The sequence below is a fragment of the Oryx dammah genome, unplaced genomic scaffold (assembly GCF_014754425.2).
Source record: "Oryx dammah isolate SB20612 unplaced genomic scaffold, SCBI_Odam_1.1 HiC_scaffold_3, whole genome shotgun sequence".
Taxonomy (NCBI): Eukaryota; Metazoa; Chordata; class Mammalia; order Artiodactyla; family Bovidae; genus Oryx; species Oryx dammah.
In genome coordinates this window covers 93,633,388-93,650,663 of record NW_024070187.1, presented here as the reverse complement: position 1 = coordinate 93,650,663, position 17,276 = coordinate 93,633,388, and the positions used below count along the sequence as shown (strand labels likewise).

General features: G+C 36.2%; 1 protein-coding gene across 1 annotated transcript in view; it reads left to right on the top strand.

Moving 5' to 3' along the window:
• Positions 1 to 17,276, top strand: part of ANTXR2 (ANTXR cell adhesion molecule 2) — a 181,661-nt gene that overhangs the window by 34,610 nt on the left and 129,775 nt on the right. Inside the window, exons 8-10 of the mRNA XM_040237178.1 lie at positions 8,805 to 8,865; positions 10,958 to 11,056; positions 13,226 to 13,295. Coding sequence (XP_040093112.1) covers positions 8,805 to 8,865; positions 10,958 to 11,056; positions 13,226 to 13,295 — 230 coding nt within the window. The remainder of the gene's footprint in view (positions 1 to 8,804; positions 8,866 to 10,957; positions 11,057 to 13,225; positions 13,296 to 17,276) is intronic.

Below are 17,276 nucleotides of genomic sequence, written 5' to 3'. Positions count from 1 at the left end.
AATTGTGATGGCAGTGAAACTGGAAATAAAATAGTAAATGTGGGAAGCTTTAAAAAATTAATAGAACCTAGGAGCTTGCTGGATATAGGATGAAAAGGACAGAGTGGGGAGTCAAATACAACTTCCACTCCTGATAATGTGGCCGAGTATCCAGAAGCATTGAAAGTGAAAATTGTTTTCACAGAAGGGCCAGAGTATTAGAGGACAGAGTGGAATTGGGCCTGGGAAGAAATCCCAGTGGGGAATGTCACTGAAGGAAGTGGAAATTCAGAGAAACGTTCAAGCCAGGAAACTGTAGACTTGAGCCGTTCTCCAGCCTCTTGATCTTTCTCCTCTCCCACTGCCTACAGACACAAGGATTTTATTATGTTTTCCACTTTAGGTTAGCTTTAAACTCTTAGAATGTTACATACTTATTTTTGGTTTCTTGGAAAGGCAATTATAGGACTTTTATTTGAAGATGAAATTTTATTCAACCTAGGATAGGTCAGAGACTAGCCTGTGAGTACCACGTACTTTCCAGTCCAGTGTTTCATTAAGCAGTGCTGGAAGAGAACATTGAAAATAGAACAAAACCATGATTAGTGAATAATGGGGGAAGAATGAAAAGCAAAATAATCTGTGCAAAACCTCCCCCCCCCCCTTTTTTTTCCTCTCAAAACAAGGCCATGAGATGTCTTACTCTTTGCAGTTGGTTCCACAAATTTTTTTGATACAGTACCTCAGAAAGTATTAAGCAGAAGAGATGAATCAGTTGTGGAGCTGACTTTATAAATAACGCCCGATCCAGAAGAATTAAGAACACTACATCCTAGGTGATGGCAGCAAATGCTAAAGTTCCTAAGTACGTAATGGGAAAATAAGAGAGCCTAAACAGGAAGAGCATGGTCACTCAGACGTGTAGAAAATTTAAATGAAACTGTAATAGATTGTTTATAAAGGGAGAAAAGTGCAATATACATTTCAAAATGTAACTTCATTCATTGTGCTGGGAATGTAAGCTTCATTTGATCTTTGGAGCCAAGTTGTTTTTCTCAGCCATATCTGTTGTTGTTATTATTATTTTTAAAAAGTATCTAAGAAAGATGTCTAAACTATGTTTGAATGGAATGAGAAGACATTGCCAAATCATTTTCTCTACAGGAAAATCATTTTCATAGAAGAGGATACCTAATAAACTACCCGATAAGACTTTAGCTTAAATACTTTTGGCAGGTTCTGCTACAGATGTTGACTGCTTACTTGTGGGAATCTCTATTTATAAAATCATGGCTGGATGAAAAACCTAAAGTCTGAGCTAACTATGAAGATATAGTCATAGGAACAACCTGAACTGGTGCAACTTACTCAAAATTGGAAGTCAGTTTCTAGGACTCCCTTTAAAAAGGGACAGGCTGTAATGTGAGGCCCACTGTATGTTAGATTCTCCTGGGCTTCAGTTTATCCAAGAATCATTGGTATTAAATGTAGATGAGGTGTCTCTTTTCATAACATCCTTCACATTAATGATAGAAAGGTTGGGACTGTATTTCCCTCTGCCTCCTTTTTTTTGTCTAGTACCTGATACAGTGTTGGGTAAGTAGACACTGCCCAATTCCCATTTATCAGTGAATAATAAATAAAATCTATGCTCCTTGAAAATTCTTTTATAATATAGTTATGGTGTATTTAAGCATCAGAAAAATCAACTCATCTTTTTTTTTAACCAGAAAATACTTTATTTTGAATTGACTTTTGATTCTACATTACTTTATTTCATCCTTTTGTTTATATTCTGCTGTATTAAGACTTTTGGTTACAAGTGACAAAAACCAAGTGTATAGTAACTTGAGGGAAAGGAAAAGAAAGTTATTGGCTTATCTAACTAACTGGTGGTCCAGAGGAGGAAATTACCCCAGGTGCGGTTGGATCCAGGGTACCAATCCACTCTTAAGGTCTTCTCCGTTTCTAAGTTTTGCCTATGATTCTGTTTGCCTCTGGAGAAGGCAATGGCACCCCACTCCAGTGCTCTTGCCTGGAAAATCCCATGGATGGAGGAGCCTGGTAGGCTGCAGTCCATGGGGTCGCTAAGGGTAGGACATGACTAACTTCACTTTCACTTTTCACTTTCATGCATTGGAGAAGGAAATGGCACCCCACTCCAGTGTTCTTGCCTGGAGGATCCCAGGGACGGGGGAGCCTGGTGGGCTGCCGTCTATGGGGTCACACAGAGTCGGAGACGACTGAAGCCACTTAGGAGCAGCAGCATCTGTTTGCCTCATTCTCTTCTTCTTTTGTTGATCATCAGAGGAAAGTAATTGCCAAAGGTTTCAGCTTACATGGGCCTCAATTTGCAAGCCCATTGTCTCAGCACCAGTATATTCTATCCCCGTTAAGGACCCTGATTGACTCAGCTGGGTCAAGTGCTCATTCTTATAACAAATAACATAGTCAACAGACATATTTGGACCAGCCTGAGTAAAATCCTCACCCCCATGGTGGAAGGTTGGGAACAAGATGGAGAAAGAGAAGATATCATGATTGATAGCCTCACTAGAACCACATGGAATAGAGAACAATTTTCCAGTAAAAAGACAACACTGTTTATAGATATGTAAGGATGAAGAAAATGCTAAGGATAGGGAAGAAAAATCAATAGCTATGACAGTCCACTATATTAAAATATATTGAAAATATTTTTACCATATTCTAATAAGGTACTTCATTTCTTCCTAATTTCAATTAACTAAAAAGTACCAATAGAAAGTTCACTTTAAAATATTCATTTAATTTACTGAAATTTTATAATCTTGACATCTTTTGTCCAATGGTCTATTTGTATTTGCATGATTTTACTTAATATTATTCTTTTCTTTTTCATTATTTGGTGGGGATTGTAGTATAAGGAAATCAAATCCATTTTTGATAAATAATTACAACTGTGATATTTTGTGAGAAAACTTCAGTGGTGATATTAGGTTGCATTGCCAAAGTTAAGTGTCAAATGTTTATTTCTTAATGTTAATCTTTTGGGCTACAAAAGAAGATAAACTTTTAGAGGCTCACTTGTTTGTGAAAGTAAATTCGGTTAAGTAGGACATTGAAAAGGGGGATAAAATGGTAAGATTTATGATTAAATTTACCATCAGTGTAAATCCCATAATTTTAATGCACTTTTAATGTAGAGTCTATTGTTCATCCATTAAGAAAGCATTAAATGATTATTCTGAGTTTGTGCTGAACAAAAGAAAAAGGAGGAGGGGCATATAAATTTTTGTTTTGTATCACAATCCAGTTTGGGGCATATTTTTATGTTATAGTGAGAAAGGAAGACCTGCTAATATGATTTGTTATGAAAATTGCAATTATAACAGGAGGAAGAACTTTAAATGTCATTTCAGTATTTTGTTTCATAATTTGTGAGATGGGCATAATTTTACTAACATTATACTCTGAAATGCTCATCTGTTATGTTTGGAGCAGAGAAGAGTAGAAGCCAATGATTGTAACTTACATTCTTCCCTAGATTTATTAGAGTAGAAGTTTGTTTAGAATTTATCACTTGTGCTTATATTACCCAAAGGGAGAAAGAATCCATATTTAGAAATGGGTCATGCTGTATTGAGCAACTGGTGTTTTGAAGCTCCAAGCATTTAAAAAAAACACAACCAAACATGTGACTACAAGTTATAATTGTTTTCATTGAATCATTACCTCTTAAAGAAAAATATATTTGGTAGGATGTTTTACAGCTAGAGAGAAAATAAAAATTGTATCTAAATATTAAAAGATAAAAAGCAAACAAGAAAAGATTGTGAGAAACATCTTTCCATTTGTTTTAGTTGCTTATTTAGTGTACATGGGTAGCTAATTACTAAAGCTTTATTTTTTGGGGAAACTCTTTTTGGTAATTAATGTTCTTCAGTGATTTTTCCTTATGAGATTTAAACTTGGAATCCTTCATATTTGGGATGAACTCCTGCTGTGCTTAAAGACTCTCAGTGAGTCAGAAAAAAACAGATTATATTTTTCAGACCTTTTTATTATCCTTACTGATATTTTCTGGCATGCTGTATGTCATGCAAATTAACAGTTTCTATTTGTTAAGGATACACTGAGGGTACTTGTAAATTATCTATAATGTTCTGTTGTATGTGATGTTATTTACTCAAAGTCAGTATTAGAAAGTTATTACTAGAATGAATATTTTGAATTTTGAATAACGTTGAAAATGTTCGAGATGTTTGGGTAGTATATTGAATTTAAGGGAGAAGAAATAATCCAGTTTGGGGGAAAAATCTTTTTATTTAGAACTGAACTTTAAAAAGGAAATCACAGAGGAAACCATTCAATGGGATTTAATGTCATTTTTCTCTTCCACATATCCTGTCTAAAAATTAACCCTCTTTTTAAAAGAAGGTGCATATCTTAAATTTGTTTCTTTTTTGTATTTGGCTCAATGCCTTATTAGTGCCATTGGTTACCACAATTTGAACTATACAAATAAGTTTTTCTTTCCTTGTGTGTGACCAAAGATGTGATTTGAAAAGCTCTTTTAATTTTAAATATGTTTAACTGTCCATTGTTACACACCCTGTTTATTTGTCTTATAGTCAAGATGCTTGTTTTTTACTAGAAAGTTTTGCATTTACTCAGTTAATTCAATAAATATTAACTGAGTAGCTGTTTATAACATTGTGCTATATACTTTTTATATTAGATTGGTTTTAAATATGAGGTATTATCATTCATTTAAAAAAGTGTTTACCAAGTTTCATGTGGAATGGGCTCTATTCTATTTTCCAAATATAGAATCCTTACCATCACCATTTAGAAATTGGAAAAAATATAGATTAAAAAAAATCTGTCTTGATATATATTAGTTGTAGGAAGTGGGCTTTTGTTTGTTTATTTAAACTGGATGTTTGGTCTTCAAATCATAAAACCTAGATATTGCTCCCAAATGCAGTATAAACTTCCAAGACACTGTAGGTGCTAAGTAATATTTTGACTTTGTCACCTCATCTTAACTAATTTCATGCTAAATTTTATCTTGGATGCAGCCCAACTACAATTCTCCACTAATTAATCTCATTTTATCTTCAATGCCAGGAGAATAAGGCCAAAGCTATGTTCATTGTATGCAGTTTTGGGGGCTATAATATGATTTACACTATTTCCTGCATATTTGATATTTGTTATTTAGCACGTGTTCATTATGTAAACATATTCAGGAACTTACAGATCTCAATCAAAATATGGTTTCATATGTATCTTAAAATAGCTAAGAAGAAATGAAGTCTGATGCTTTCTGGTTATTTCTGCTGTAAATGTTTCCTAGATTAATACTGTTAATTTACGTAGTTGTTATTCTATAATTTTAAAGATCTGATCCTAACACTATAGATAAGCAAGATAAGAAATTGCCTTGTAGCCACTGGGATTCTTGGAAGAGTTGTGTCTCTGACTTAGCAGTGGTTCTTACATGGCCATAAGTCTTGCCAATTCTAGCTCCAATGTACATGTCTGCCCCCTTGTTGCTCTGTATGCAAATCTGGCCTCTCGTGAAATCCTGCAACCTAAGTACATGATGCTAGATGCAGAGTCAATTGAAATTAATTTGGAACATGCCTGGAATACCCAGGATGAAATACCATTCTGGTACTTCATTCAAGTTCAACTTCAGGCAAGGGACAGCACAATGGAATCTACTTTCATCTCTTGCCAAACATCTGTAAGAGGCCAGCTGGCAGCATGGTCAGAGCTGACCCCTAAGGCTACATCCTGTCTTTCGGCTCACCAAAACTAACCCAGGGGAGGGCGTAAATAACCTTATCTTATCCTACCGCACTCCCTTGCCAAATAGAAAAATTCCATGTGTCCATGATTACAGAGTTCACTGAACTACTGAAAGTATTCTGATGGTCTAAATGGTGCAAATAACATATCAAAATTGTACGCAACTGGTTAGAAACAACAGAAAATAAATAATTATAATTTGTAAGGCTGAATGCTCTTGTTCCCCCTGTAGTTTTATTCCAAACAACTCAGAAGAGGAGGATTACTTGGATTTTCATTTTCTTGTGATAATGTGTTTCAGGCTTTTTACCTTACATTTTTACAGCAATTTTATTTATTTGTAATTGTGCTGGGTCTTCTTTGCCACACGAGTGCTTTCTCTCGTTGCAGTGAACAGAGGCAATCTGTTGTGGTGTGCGGGCTTCTCATTGTATGGCTTCTCCTGTTGGGGAGCATGGTCTCTAGGCGCATGGGCTTCAGTAGTTGCAGAACTTGGTCTGAGTGGGTGCAGCCTGCAGACTCTAGAGCACAGGCTCAGTAGCTGTAACGCACCGGCTCAGTTGCTGCACGGGCATGCGGACTCTTCCTGGACCAGGGTTCAAACACCTGTCCCCTGTATTGGGAAAGGAAGTCCTATCATATGTTTCAAAGGAGGCATTCAAAACAAATATATTTTAAATAGGACAGAAAGTTTTGATAATGAGAAAGGACTATGTTATTATAGAGATTAAATATATAAAACCATCTTTAGGCATTTCACAATTTGGGACAATGAGCTGAAACATAGACCTTTTACACAAAGCAACAGAATTTAGAATTCTGTATCTTTCGGCCTCTTTTTTATTATAGATTTTTTAATGATTTATAAACACAGGTCTTGCAGACAGTCTCGGGTATACCATCAACTTCTCTGCCGAGACCTCTCCCCCCTGGAAGATCACACTTTTACCTCCAACCCAGTCTGTGCCCTGTAGGCTCAACTGTCGGGTAAAAACCTTTAACAAACCTGTGGTTCACAAATACAGGAGGGAAAGAAACTAAGAAAAACAGTAACAGAGGGACAGACCTCCCTCAGGAAGACATGTAGGCAGAGACATTATTTTCCAACATTGGCATCTCATTTATGTAAAAATATAAATTCACTTTATTCTGCTTTATCTTAGTCCTTTTATGATTGTTGATTTGCTTACTAGACAGTTTTAATATTCTCATTAATCAGTACGTTTGGTCTTTATTCTCTAAGCTTTTTTTTTTTTTTGGTTGTATTGTGAGTACAAAACAATGCGGTACTCCTGGAAGGCTTGCACAGTATGAGATCCCATTTCTGTGCTCTCAGAGTTTGTGTCCTAATAGAGGGGGTGATTCAACACTCAAAACATTTTTCTGTAATGCTGATAAAGGTGTGCCTAAAATAACTAGAATAGTAAAAAGATTATCAGCTCTAAGATCAGTCAGTCTTCTCAATAGGATTTAGTTTCAAATAAATTCTTTCAAGAATTGTTGCCAGCTAAAATAGATTTGGGGGGTTTATACTTTCCTTTGACCTTCCATTTTCATGGCTCAGTTCTCACTTTTATCTCAGACTGGTCAAACCTAGAGCAATAATGCACCTATTTTGTTAACTGGAACCTTTTTAGCTTCTTACTCTTTTGGCAAAACTTTTGTATTCTGTTCCCTTCAGAGTCTTGTTATCTGCATTATGTCAAACAGTTTAAAGATGTTAGTGGTTTGAGATACTTTCTTTCCAAGAGGGCACATTAACTTTTGACAATGATCCTCAATTCTTAAATGAACAAAGGTGCTTGCTCTTCAAAGGAGTGAGTGTTGATTATTGGAGATAGAATAGCAGACCAAGAGTTGCTGAGGCCCTGACAGTCTTTGGGTGATGGTGGAATCTCTTTGGTCCTGAGTTTAAATAGATCTCACTCAGAATTTCTCAGGTACAGTAGCTTACTCCTCAACCTCTATGTGAAAAGTGAATTCTCTGGGAAATGACCCTAAAAAAGTACAAATGTACCCTCTTTCAGAGGGGCATATTCAGCAACAAAAATTCCGTGATTTGACCAGCTGATTATTAGAGTCTGACAATTTATATTTCTACTGTTATTAAAGAAAGCAGGGAAAGCATTTCTATACCCTGTCATAGTCCTTCCTTCCTGTTTTAGTTATGAGCAGGAGATGCTAGAAACTACTGCACATCGTCTGTCCTTAACTTCCAGCAAGAAAGGAATGTCTTTCAAAGATCATCTGGAACTTGTCTGCCTTTGTTAATGTAGTGCAGAGCAGTTCTAAAAATAAAGACAGGATTGTTGAGTCCATGAGGAGCAGCTTATTTCATCATTGTTGTTTTTCACTTGTAGCCTTGTGCCTTGTATGGTGGTTTCTGTCTCTCAGAACACGCTAAGAAGAGCTGTTCTGTTCCTGTGCTCTGGGAATGCTAGAGTAGAGAGTCTGTGCTTTTGAGAATAATATTTGGCTCATACAAGGGGCCTGTGTTCTGCAAGTGTAATGTTTGATGCATATAAGGAGGATTAGCATCCATGGGAATTGAGGCAAAGAAATTGAATAGAGATGCCAGAGTCAAATAAAGAAGTGTTTATTTATTGATATTATGTTGAATCTTTTAATAGAAAATGTTAAATTAGCATAATTAAATAGAAGGTCTGATTTTGCTATCTTGTTTTTGCTTGATGGGAAAGTTAGCATTGATTTTATGGCTATGGAGAAATTTTAGTTATCTTTTCATATCCAAGGCTCTCAGACTTTGAAGCAACAACTCCTTTTATCTATGCTTATCTGTATTTATTCTAATCAAATAAGCATTCCTACTGAATACAGTCTTGAAATATATACTAAAAGGTGACACAGAAATTTCATAAGAGCTTGGTAGCTGTATATGTGACTAATAAATTTTCTCTGCCATTTATTGTAAAGGGAGGACTGTAGATTATTAGTAATCTTATGATTCATTTTACATATTATGGTTTAGTTACATATCTTGGTCTTCTTTTTTATTTCCTTTTTAGATACTAGCTCAGTCATGCACTGAAATCCTGGAATTGCGGCCCTCAAGTGTCTGTGTGGGGCGTAAGTAGTTAGAATTTAAAAATACCTTGTAAGAAATTGTACTTTTTTTCCTAGTTAAAATATATGGTTTGAAACTCATGTTGGAAAGAGAATAGCAAAATTAATTTTTTGGCATCTTTTTCTGCAAGAATTTTTAAATAATTCCTTGAAATATTTCTATTTTAAATTCAAATTTTTAAGATTGGAGTGTTATTTTAAATAATGAACATATTGTGTGACAGGCTTTTAAAATCTTCTGTATATTTAGTTCATGTTTGAGACCTTTCTTATGACAAGTAAAATAAAATAGGAAATTTTCCCTTTTATCTGATTATACAAATAGGCGTGTATCTGTAGACTTTGAGCTCCATGCTTTGATGACCTGGCCAAAGTACGTCCCTGCCAGCTCACGGTGGATGGCAGGAAAGAAGCAGGTGGCTTGATCAGCTGGTGCTAAAAAACAGACTCAGGTTTTAGCACTTTCAAGCCATCCAACCCAAAGAGAGTGGGATTCTCTGTGGCCTATATAATTTCTTCAAGTTTGAACCTGGAGTTACTTTTAACCCAACTTTTCTTTCGAAAGTTAAATGTTGGGCCTGGGGCCTCCCACCTGCTGGACATGGGATGAAGTTCTGCATCTTTTAGCGTTCTGTGTGCTTAGTCGCTCAGTTGTGTCTGACTCTTTGCGACCCCACGGACTGTAGCCTGCCAAGCTCCTCTGTCCATGGGAATTCTCCAGGCAAGAATACTGGAGTGGGTAGCCCTGCCCTCCTCTAGGGGATCTTCCCAACCCAGGGATTGAACCCAGGTCTCCTGCATTTCAGGCTCATTCTTTACCGGCTGAGCCACTGGGGAAGCCCAAGAACACTGGAGTGGGTAGCCTATCCCTTCTCCAGTGGATCTTCCTGACGTATGAATCAAACCAGGGACTCCTGCATTGCAGGCATCTTTTAGACCCACCCTTCATTAATGATTATTGAGATGTTTAAGGGGAACATTGCATTTGAACATTCTAGAATGGGATGCTGTTCTTTGCATCTATAATTTGGCCTAATCCTTACAACAACACTATACAGCAGTTTTATAATCCTGGATTCACAGATGGGGAAACTGAGACAGAAATATATTCAGTAGTTGCTATTAGTAAATGTCCTGTTAGATTCTTGTCTGTCTGACTTCAAAAGCTCATGTTCTTTTTCTGAGTCACATTTTACATTTCACTTGCACTTTATTGTAACTTATAAGAACATTCTTTACATTCAGTAACACACTGAATGGAGCGTGGCATGGCAGCATTTTCTTCCACAGTTAATTATTAGATATGTGTTAGATTATCTTGGGTAGAGGGTCTCTGAAGAGGATTGAAAGTTAACTACTATTAAAAGAGTTGACATATCTTCTTGTAGCTAAGCAGCAAAGATATAAACATTTAAACTTTTCTTCTAGCATATTATTTCACTCTCTAACACTTAGTGACTGCTCCTCTTACACAGAGTATGAGTCAAATCAACTTCTTCTACTACTTGGCCACAGATTATTATTAGTCCAAAATGCCTGACTTTTGATGAGTTACAAGTCTGTATGCAACAGAAATTAAAAGTAGGATTAGATATGTGAAGAAGCTGTTAAAGAAGAATCTCTGTATGTGGTGTCATAGGTTAAAGAAAATATAACACACAACTGTTCTAAGAACCAGGTAAAATGAAGCTTTAACTTCACATTCTCATACCTCAGTACCTAAGACAAGAGGAAAACAAAGGGTTTTCTTTCCTACAGTTATTTTCTTCAGGTTAGAATTTGGGCAAGTTTGTACAGTATCTGTCTGGCATGACTGTTGTGCTTCAATTCCATTGGTCAATTACATTTCAATTCTTTTTGGTTATTATTGGAAAACACTTTGTTCAAAACGTAAAATAATGCATCTCTACCTGGCAGTGAAGGGCATCTCCACTGTATTTCCTTGGAAGGTCTAAGAAAACTAGTAAGACCATGTCTTTTGTTATTAGTTGGCCGAATAGTATTTAAAAATTCTTTGCAGCTTGTCAAGTGACGCTTTTTGTTGTTGTTTTTATAAAGTAGCATTTACATTTTTTATTCTTCCTTTTACTTCTAGAGGAATTTCAAGTTGTTTTGAATGGAAGAGGATTCAACCTGGGGAGTCGGAATGGCAGTGTTCTCTGTACTTACACTGTAAATGAAACATACACAATGAGTATGTCTCCATAATTTCAGTATTGCTTTAATATCTGTGCAGTATTTCAGCATGAAGTATTTTTCTCAGCTGAAACCAACAGTGCTATATTTTTTTAATCAGTAAAGAAAGGAAGTGCAATAATAATGCAAGTAGTAATAATAGTTAATTAATAGTTATGTAATAATGGCAACAGTTGTTCATAACTTATTAAATGCTGGACTGTATCTGAAGCATTCTCATTATACAATTGATGCCCTTGTGGCTGAAAGAGTCGTATAACTTGCCTGCGATTACACAGCTAATAGTGGGCAGAGCTGAGAGTTGAACCCAGTTTTCTTGACTGCACTCTGTATGGACTGTACCCACCCCCTGATTTAATTGTCTCTTTCTCCACATTTGTTTGTCACTCTTGCTTGAAAGTCTACCAGCCTTGGACTACTGTACTACTTATTATCTGATTTTATTGTCACTTGCTGTCTTTGTCTGATTTGCAAATAAGTTGTCAGCCAGTTTCCTGAGGACAGACTTCTGGCCTTAAAGATATGTCTCTAATGTCTCCCTGGTACAGTATTTGTTGATAATTATCATATTTAAGGAATTAAATTTCACTTTGCCTAGCTTGACTTTAAAAAAAGCAGATGAGTGCAATATTTTTAATCTTTATTCTGAGAAAAACTTCTCCTCTTTAAATAAATAGATCTTAATATTCTGGGCTTTTTGGGTCTCTTTTAAGACTTTTCTCCTCGTTAGTGATTATATTGTCTTCTAAAATTTTATACTGTAAGGCAGATGCTGCAACTCTGTGAACTCTGGTAGAGAGATTTTTTGAAAGGATCATCTACAATTTTGTTGTTTATCTGATTGTTATAAACTCTCTGCTTAGCACAGCTTTTTCTGCATGCAAAGTAACTGCTCAATATGTTTGTTGAATTAAAGTGTTAAGGGTCTCAGCATGGTAAATGACATCATTAATTCCTATCTTTTCTATTAAAATCGTCATTTTGGTAAGGAAAAGCAATAATATTTGTAAAGAACTCTCTTGTTAGTAGGTTCTACAACTGAAGAGGAAAAATTATTTTAGTATTTTTATTTAATAGTCATCTGTATCTAAGCATTAACTTTACCTAACTTCTTTTGATTATGGGTTGGAGTTTATTATAATAGAAACATATTTTATGTTTAGCTATATAGGATTAAATTTATTAAAATAAATCTCAAATAAATTGAGTCAGATTGTATTTTCATGATTTGCATTCTAAGATTATCTGATCATGTAGCTTTTCTGCATATTTATAGTATAGATAATTTTTCTCATATCTATTAAAATTGCAAGTCATCTTGAGTATTCTATAAAATGTATTTGTATATTATTTGTTGTTGTTTAGTTGCTAAGTCGCATCTGACTGTTTTGCAACCCCATGAACTATAGCCCACCAGGCTCCTCTGTCTGTGGAATTTTCCAGGCAAGAGTACCCAAGTGGGTTGCCATTCCCTTATCCAGAGGATCTTCAGAGGCTCCAGAGATCAAACCCTCATATCCTGCATTGGCAGGTGTATTCTTCACCACTGAGCCACCTAAGAAGCCTGTTTATATGTTATCAGTTTCAGTTCAGTCGCTTAGTCGTGTCCGACTCCTTGCGACCCCATGAACCACAGCACGCCAAGCCTCCCTGTCCATTACCAACTCCCGGAGTTCACTCAGACTCGCGTTCATCGAGTCAGTGATGCCATCTAGCCATCTCATCCTCGGTCGTCCCCTTCTTCTCCTAGACCCAATTATTTTATTAAGCTCTTGAAATAAATTTATTATCCTTTGGATATTTATCTTCTTTATCATTTTAAAATTCTGCTTTTAACATATATATCATTTTTTCTTGAATGTCTTATATATTGACAAAGTTGAGGGAGAAAAGGTGATAATTTTATAGTATCTACAAACTCTATGTGAACATTATATAAAAAAATCATAATTTATGATTTACTGTATATCAATAAGGCATATAATCTCTATTTTTCATTCTGTGTTCCTTCCCTTTTTTCTTTAGATGAGTGTCTTTTTGTTTTTTCATGCTGATGTATCTAATGCCTCACACTTGAACACTGATTGCTGTATCTCTTCATATCATTAATAAAACTGCATGAGATACATAAAGCCCTCTATTAATTCAATGGCATCTTATTTTCTAGATGTAAAGCCAGTAAGTGTGGAACAGAATTCTATGCTTTGTCCTGCTCCTAGCCTGCATGAAGCTGGAGAGTAAGTGCTTCATTAAAACATTTAAAACCTTTTTAGCTACAAATTATAAGGAAATTGTGACCCAATACACAGTAGTTGTTTTGTCTATTGTTGATATACAGATTGAACATGGAATAGTAAAACCTAGGCAAATCACACTGGTTAGTACTTTATACGTTTCTTAGATTTGAAGTTGGTAAAGTCTGTTTTATCTTGTTTCTTAAATATTGATTAAAAGACTCTATAAATATTTATCTGGGTAGGTTGGAGATCTATTGTTAGAGTCTTTAAATAGTAAAGCCATGGCCAATGTTTTGAATTTTAGTGTATTGGATTTACACACACACACAAATTTCAAAAGTGGGATTTTGACTAATTACTATAGTATTTAAATAGTAAGATTGAAGAGTAAAAGGAATGTGGCTCAATAAGGCACAACTTAGACTAGGAAATATTTATTCTTTAAGTTGTGTCCCAGTCCTGTTAAGGTCTATATTCTTATGTTCTTTGGTGTGGCAATAAACCATGATACCTGGATAAACTAAAAGCTATTCAGTTTAGAGGATGGGCTATTATTTTAGTCACCTAAAATACACAGATAATTTTATCAGTAACTTAATATTTCCATCTGTGACTTTTCCCTGTGCTCTCTTTATTGTGTAGAAAATGACTGTGAATATTTCACATGTTCTCTTGTTTAACAGTAGTGGATGCAATATATTTAGGATAATGAATAGGATAAAGTTCAGAGAGGGAGGATTATATTTTCCTTTGTGGAACCTAAGAAAATTATTTTAGCAGTTTGAAGTTGACTTGAGCACTTGAATTATGTGGAGGCTTAAATATGCAGGATATCTATTGGACATTGGTTCTGGTCAACTATCTGATACCACTATCAGCTTTCTATTTTAAATTGGTTATAAAGGGCTGTATAACTTATAAAAGCAAGACTATCAGAATCTTTTTTCTTTCTATAAAAAGGTATTTCTTTTCTTTGTCATATAATAATTTATCATTATTGGTAACGTGCTTATATCAAATTAGACTGCCTTGGGATTTAAGGCCTGTCCATTTTACTTTGAGCCATCTTTACCCCAAGGGCACAGTGGGGCTCAATGTCTTTCTGAACAATATTGTCCTGTATTAACAATGGTAAATCTATTGACTTAAAGTTGGTCTTATTTTATTGAATCTGTGACTCCATATTGATTCCCCTGATTGTTCCCCCAATCTGCTTTCAGAGCTGTCTTCTCTGTCTTAGTCATTGGCAGCTCCATCCTTTTTGTGTTCAGGTAAAAAAAAAAAAAAAACAACTTTGAGTCATTATTGATCTCTTTTATGTAGGCCATCAGCAAATCTCAGCTCTGATTTCAAAATATATTCAGAATCCAGTCCTTCCCCACCACCTCCACTGATAAATCCTAAACCAAGCCACTGTCAGTTCTTGCTTAGGTTATTAGCCTCTCAGATACTCTTTCTGCTTCTGTCTTTGGCAAAAGTGATTCTATTAAAACAGATCAATTTATATCACCCCTTCACTTATCCTTGAGAATGAGTTCTCCATTACAGTGAAAGTCTGATCACTGCAGTCAGTGTTCTGCAAGGTTCTACAGGATCTGGCCCTTGCTGCATCTCTGACTTTATCCTCTCTTGCCCCTTCTGTTATGGGCACACGGGCCTCTTTGCTCTTCGTTAACCATGTGAGCTTACTCCCACTCCAGCATCTTTTACACTTGCTGTTCTCTCTGCTTAAGAGGCTCCTCCCCTCTTGTCTCACTTGCTCAACTTCTTCACGTTTTGTTTATATGTCATCTTCTCAGTAAGCCCTTCCCAGTTATCCTATTTAATCATACAATCTACTCCCTCCTTTGAGTCTGCTGCTGCTGCTAAGTCACTTCAGTCGTGTCCGACTCTGTGCGACCCCATAGACGGCAGCCCACCAGGCTCTCCTGTCCCTGGGATTCTCCAGGCAAGAACACTGGAGTGGGTTGCCATTTCCTTCTCCAGTGCATGAAAGTGAAAAGTGAAAGTGAAGTCGCTCAGTCGTGACCGACTCTTAGCGACCCCACGGACCACAGCCTACCAGGCTCCTCCATCCATGCTTTGAGTCTAACACTATTTCCTTTTCTTGGTTTACTTTTTATCCAAAGCATTTGTTTGTTTGTTATTGTGTCTCCTTCCTGCTAGAATGAATTTGTTTTGTTTCTTGCTGGACGTGATGCTGGACACATAATAGATTTGTGAAATATTTGTTACATGTTTCTCAAATGTTTTGATTCATTATTTATATATGGACTAAAATAGTGCATTTGGTTACTGGGTATTTTAGGTAGGAGAAAGATGATCAGAATTCTGTTTTGGGGGTCATACCATTTAAGAGAGCAGAAAACTAAATTGGATTTTTCATAGTAATGACTAGTAAGGTAAGACAGCTTACTTTCTTCTCCAAAGTACTTATAAAATGCAAAATGCCTGTTCTGTCCAACACTGAATTCGTTTTCTGTAGAACTTGCCTTCGGGCACAATCCCCTTTTGAATAGGCTGCCATACATACTGCCTGAATATTTTAGTGATTTGTAGACAAATCCTCTTCTCAGCTTGCTTGTGGGTGAAATATTAACGTCAAAAGCCAGACAAATGATGGTTTCTTGTGTCTGATATTTATTATGTCTTATATGATTTTTTTAAAATACCAGGCACAAGAAATCATCATTTGTTCAGCTTTGGGTGTTAATATTTCACCTACAAGCTAGCTGAGAGTGTTTTGGAAGGAGATCTGTCTAAAATAATTTTGCTTTCCTCTTTTTTGTATCAAGTACATGATACCACTGAGGCAAAATCGGAGATTTTGTTTGTTACTGTGTTGGACATTTGGCAACATCATTATGTGTTCCACTAAGTACTTTGCAAGTCATTTGGACCTTTCCTCTGCCTTGCATTTCCTTCAGATACTTTTGTAGGTGATGAGACCTCTTATGAGATTGGATTAAAATCAACACTGCTGAAACAGTTTAGCCTTGTAAGGTGACTGATGCTTACTATGTTTGTCTAATTAGCTTTTGGCTAAGGATTGAAACCCATTAAGTCGCTAGTTAGTCTATGTTTCAAATAAACACATCTGGCCCAACAATGAAGAAGGTTTTTCCTGTGTGAGAGTGCCAGATGTGGTGATGGTTCCCTCTGTTCTCTCGCTTAAATAATTAACAGCATGCTGGTGAAGTAGCCCTAGACAGACAGCCTCAAAGCCAGATGCACAGTCTCAGAGCTGGAGCCACGGACATGTGCCTCATCTCATTAGAGTGCTCGCTCAGTCCCTTTCTTATCTTTATGTTACTTCCTGAAATACATTTTCTTTGAGGATGATCCCTTTAAAAATCCAGGGCTCATGAATTTTGGTTTGAAAGAGGCTTCACATGAAGATGTTTTCTTGGAGATGGGAGTTAAGAATGCAGTAGGGTAGCGAGGACATAAGTTTGCATTTGGAAATTGATGTCAGAGAGAATCCCATGCACAGAGTAGCTTGGTGGGCTTACAGTCCATGGGGTCGCAACTGATGTGACTTAGCACGCAGGTACAGCGTGTCATGGAGAAAACGAAAGTTAAAGCTATCTGGGCAAATCTTATCTGGGTATATCATTGCTTAGTATTGCTGGAATGCGTCTTTGGAGTCCTTTCTTTGAGGGGATATCTATGTATTACATTTCTTTATTTGGTAGAGAATTTTACACCAAAATGCACAGATTCTTAGTCATTAAACAGAAAGAATGTGAAGGACGTAGTTCTTTTCTATTTTTTTTTTCCATTGGACACAATTTAATTTTAAAAAATGTCCTATGGTTAAACACATTGTCTTACCTAGAAAGAGGTATCAATTGGAAGGTGGTTTCTGTCAGTGGTTTATTTGTACCAAAATGTCTTAAGGAGGAAGGACACTGTGAAGCCCTGCGGATCCCACCCTTTCGAAGGCAGTTGCCTTTCGAAGGCAGTTGCCTTTCGAAGGCA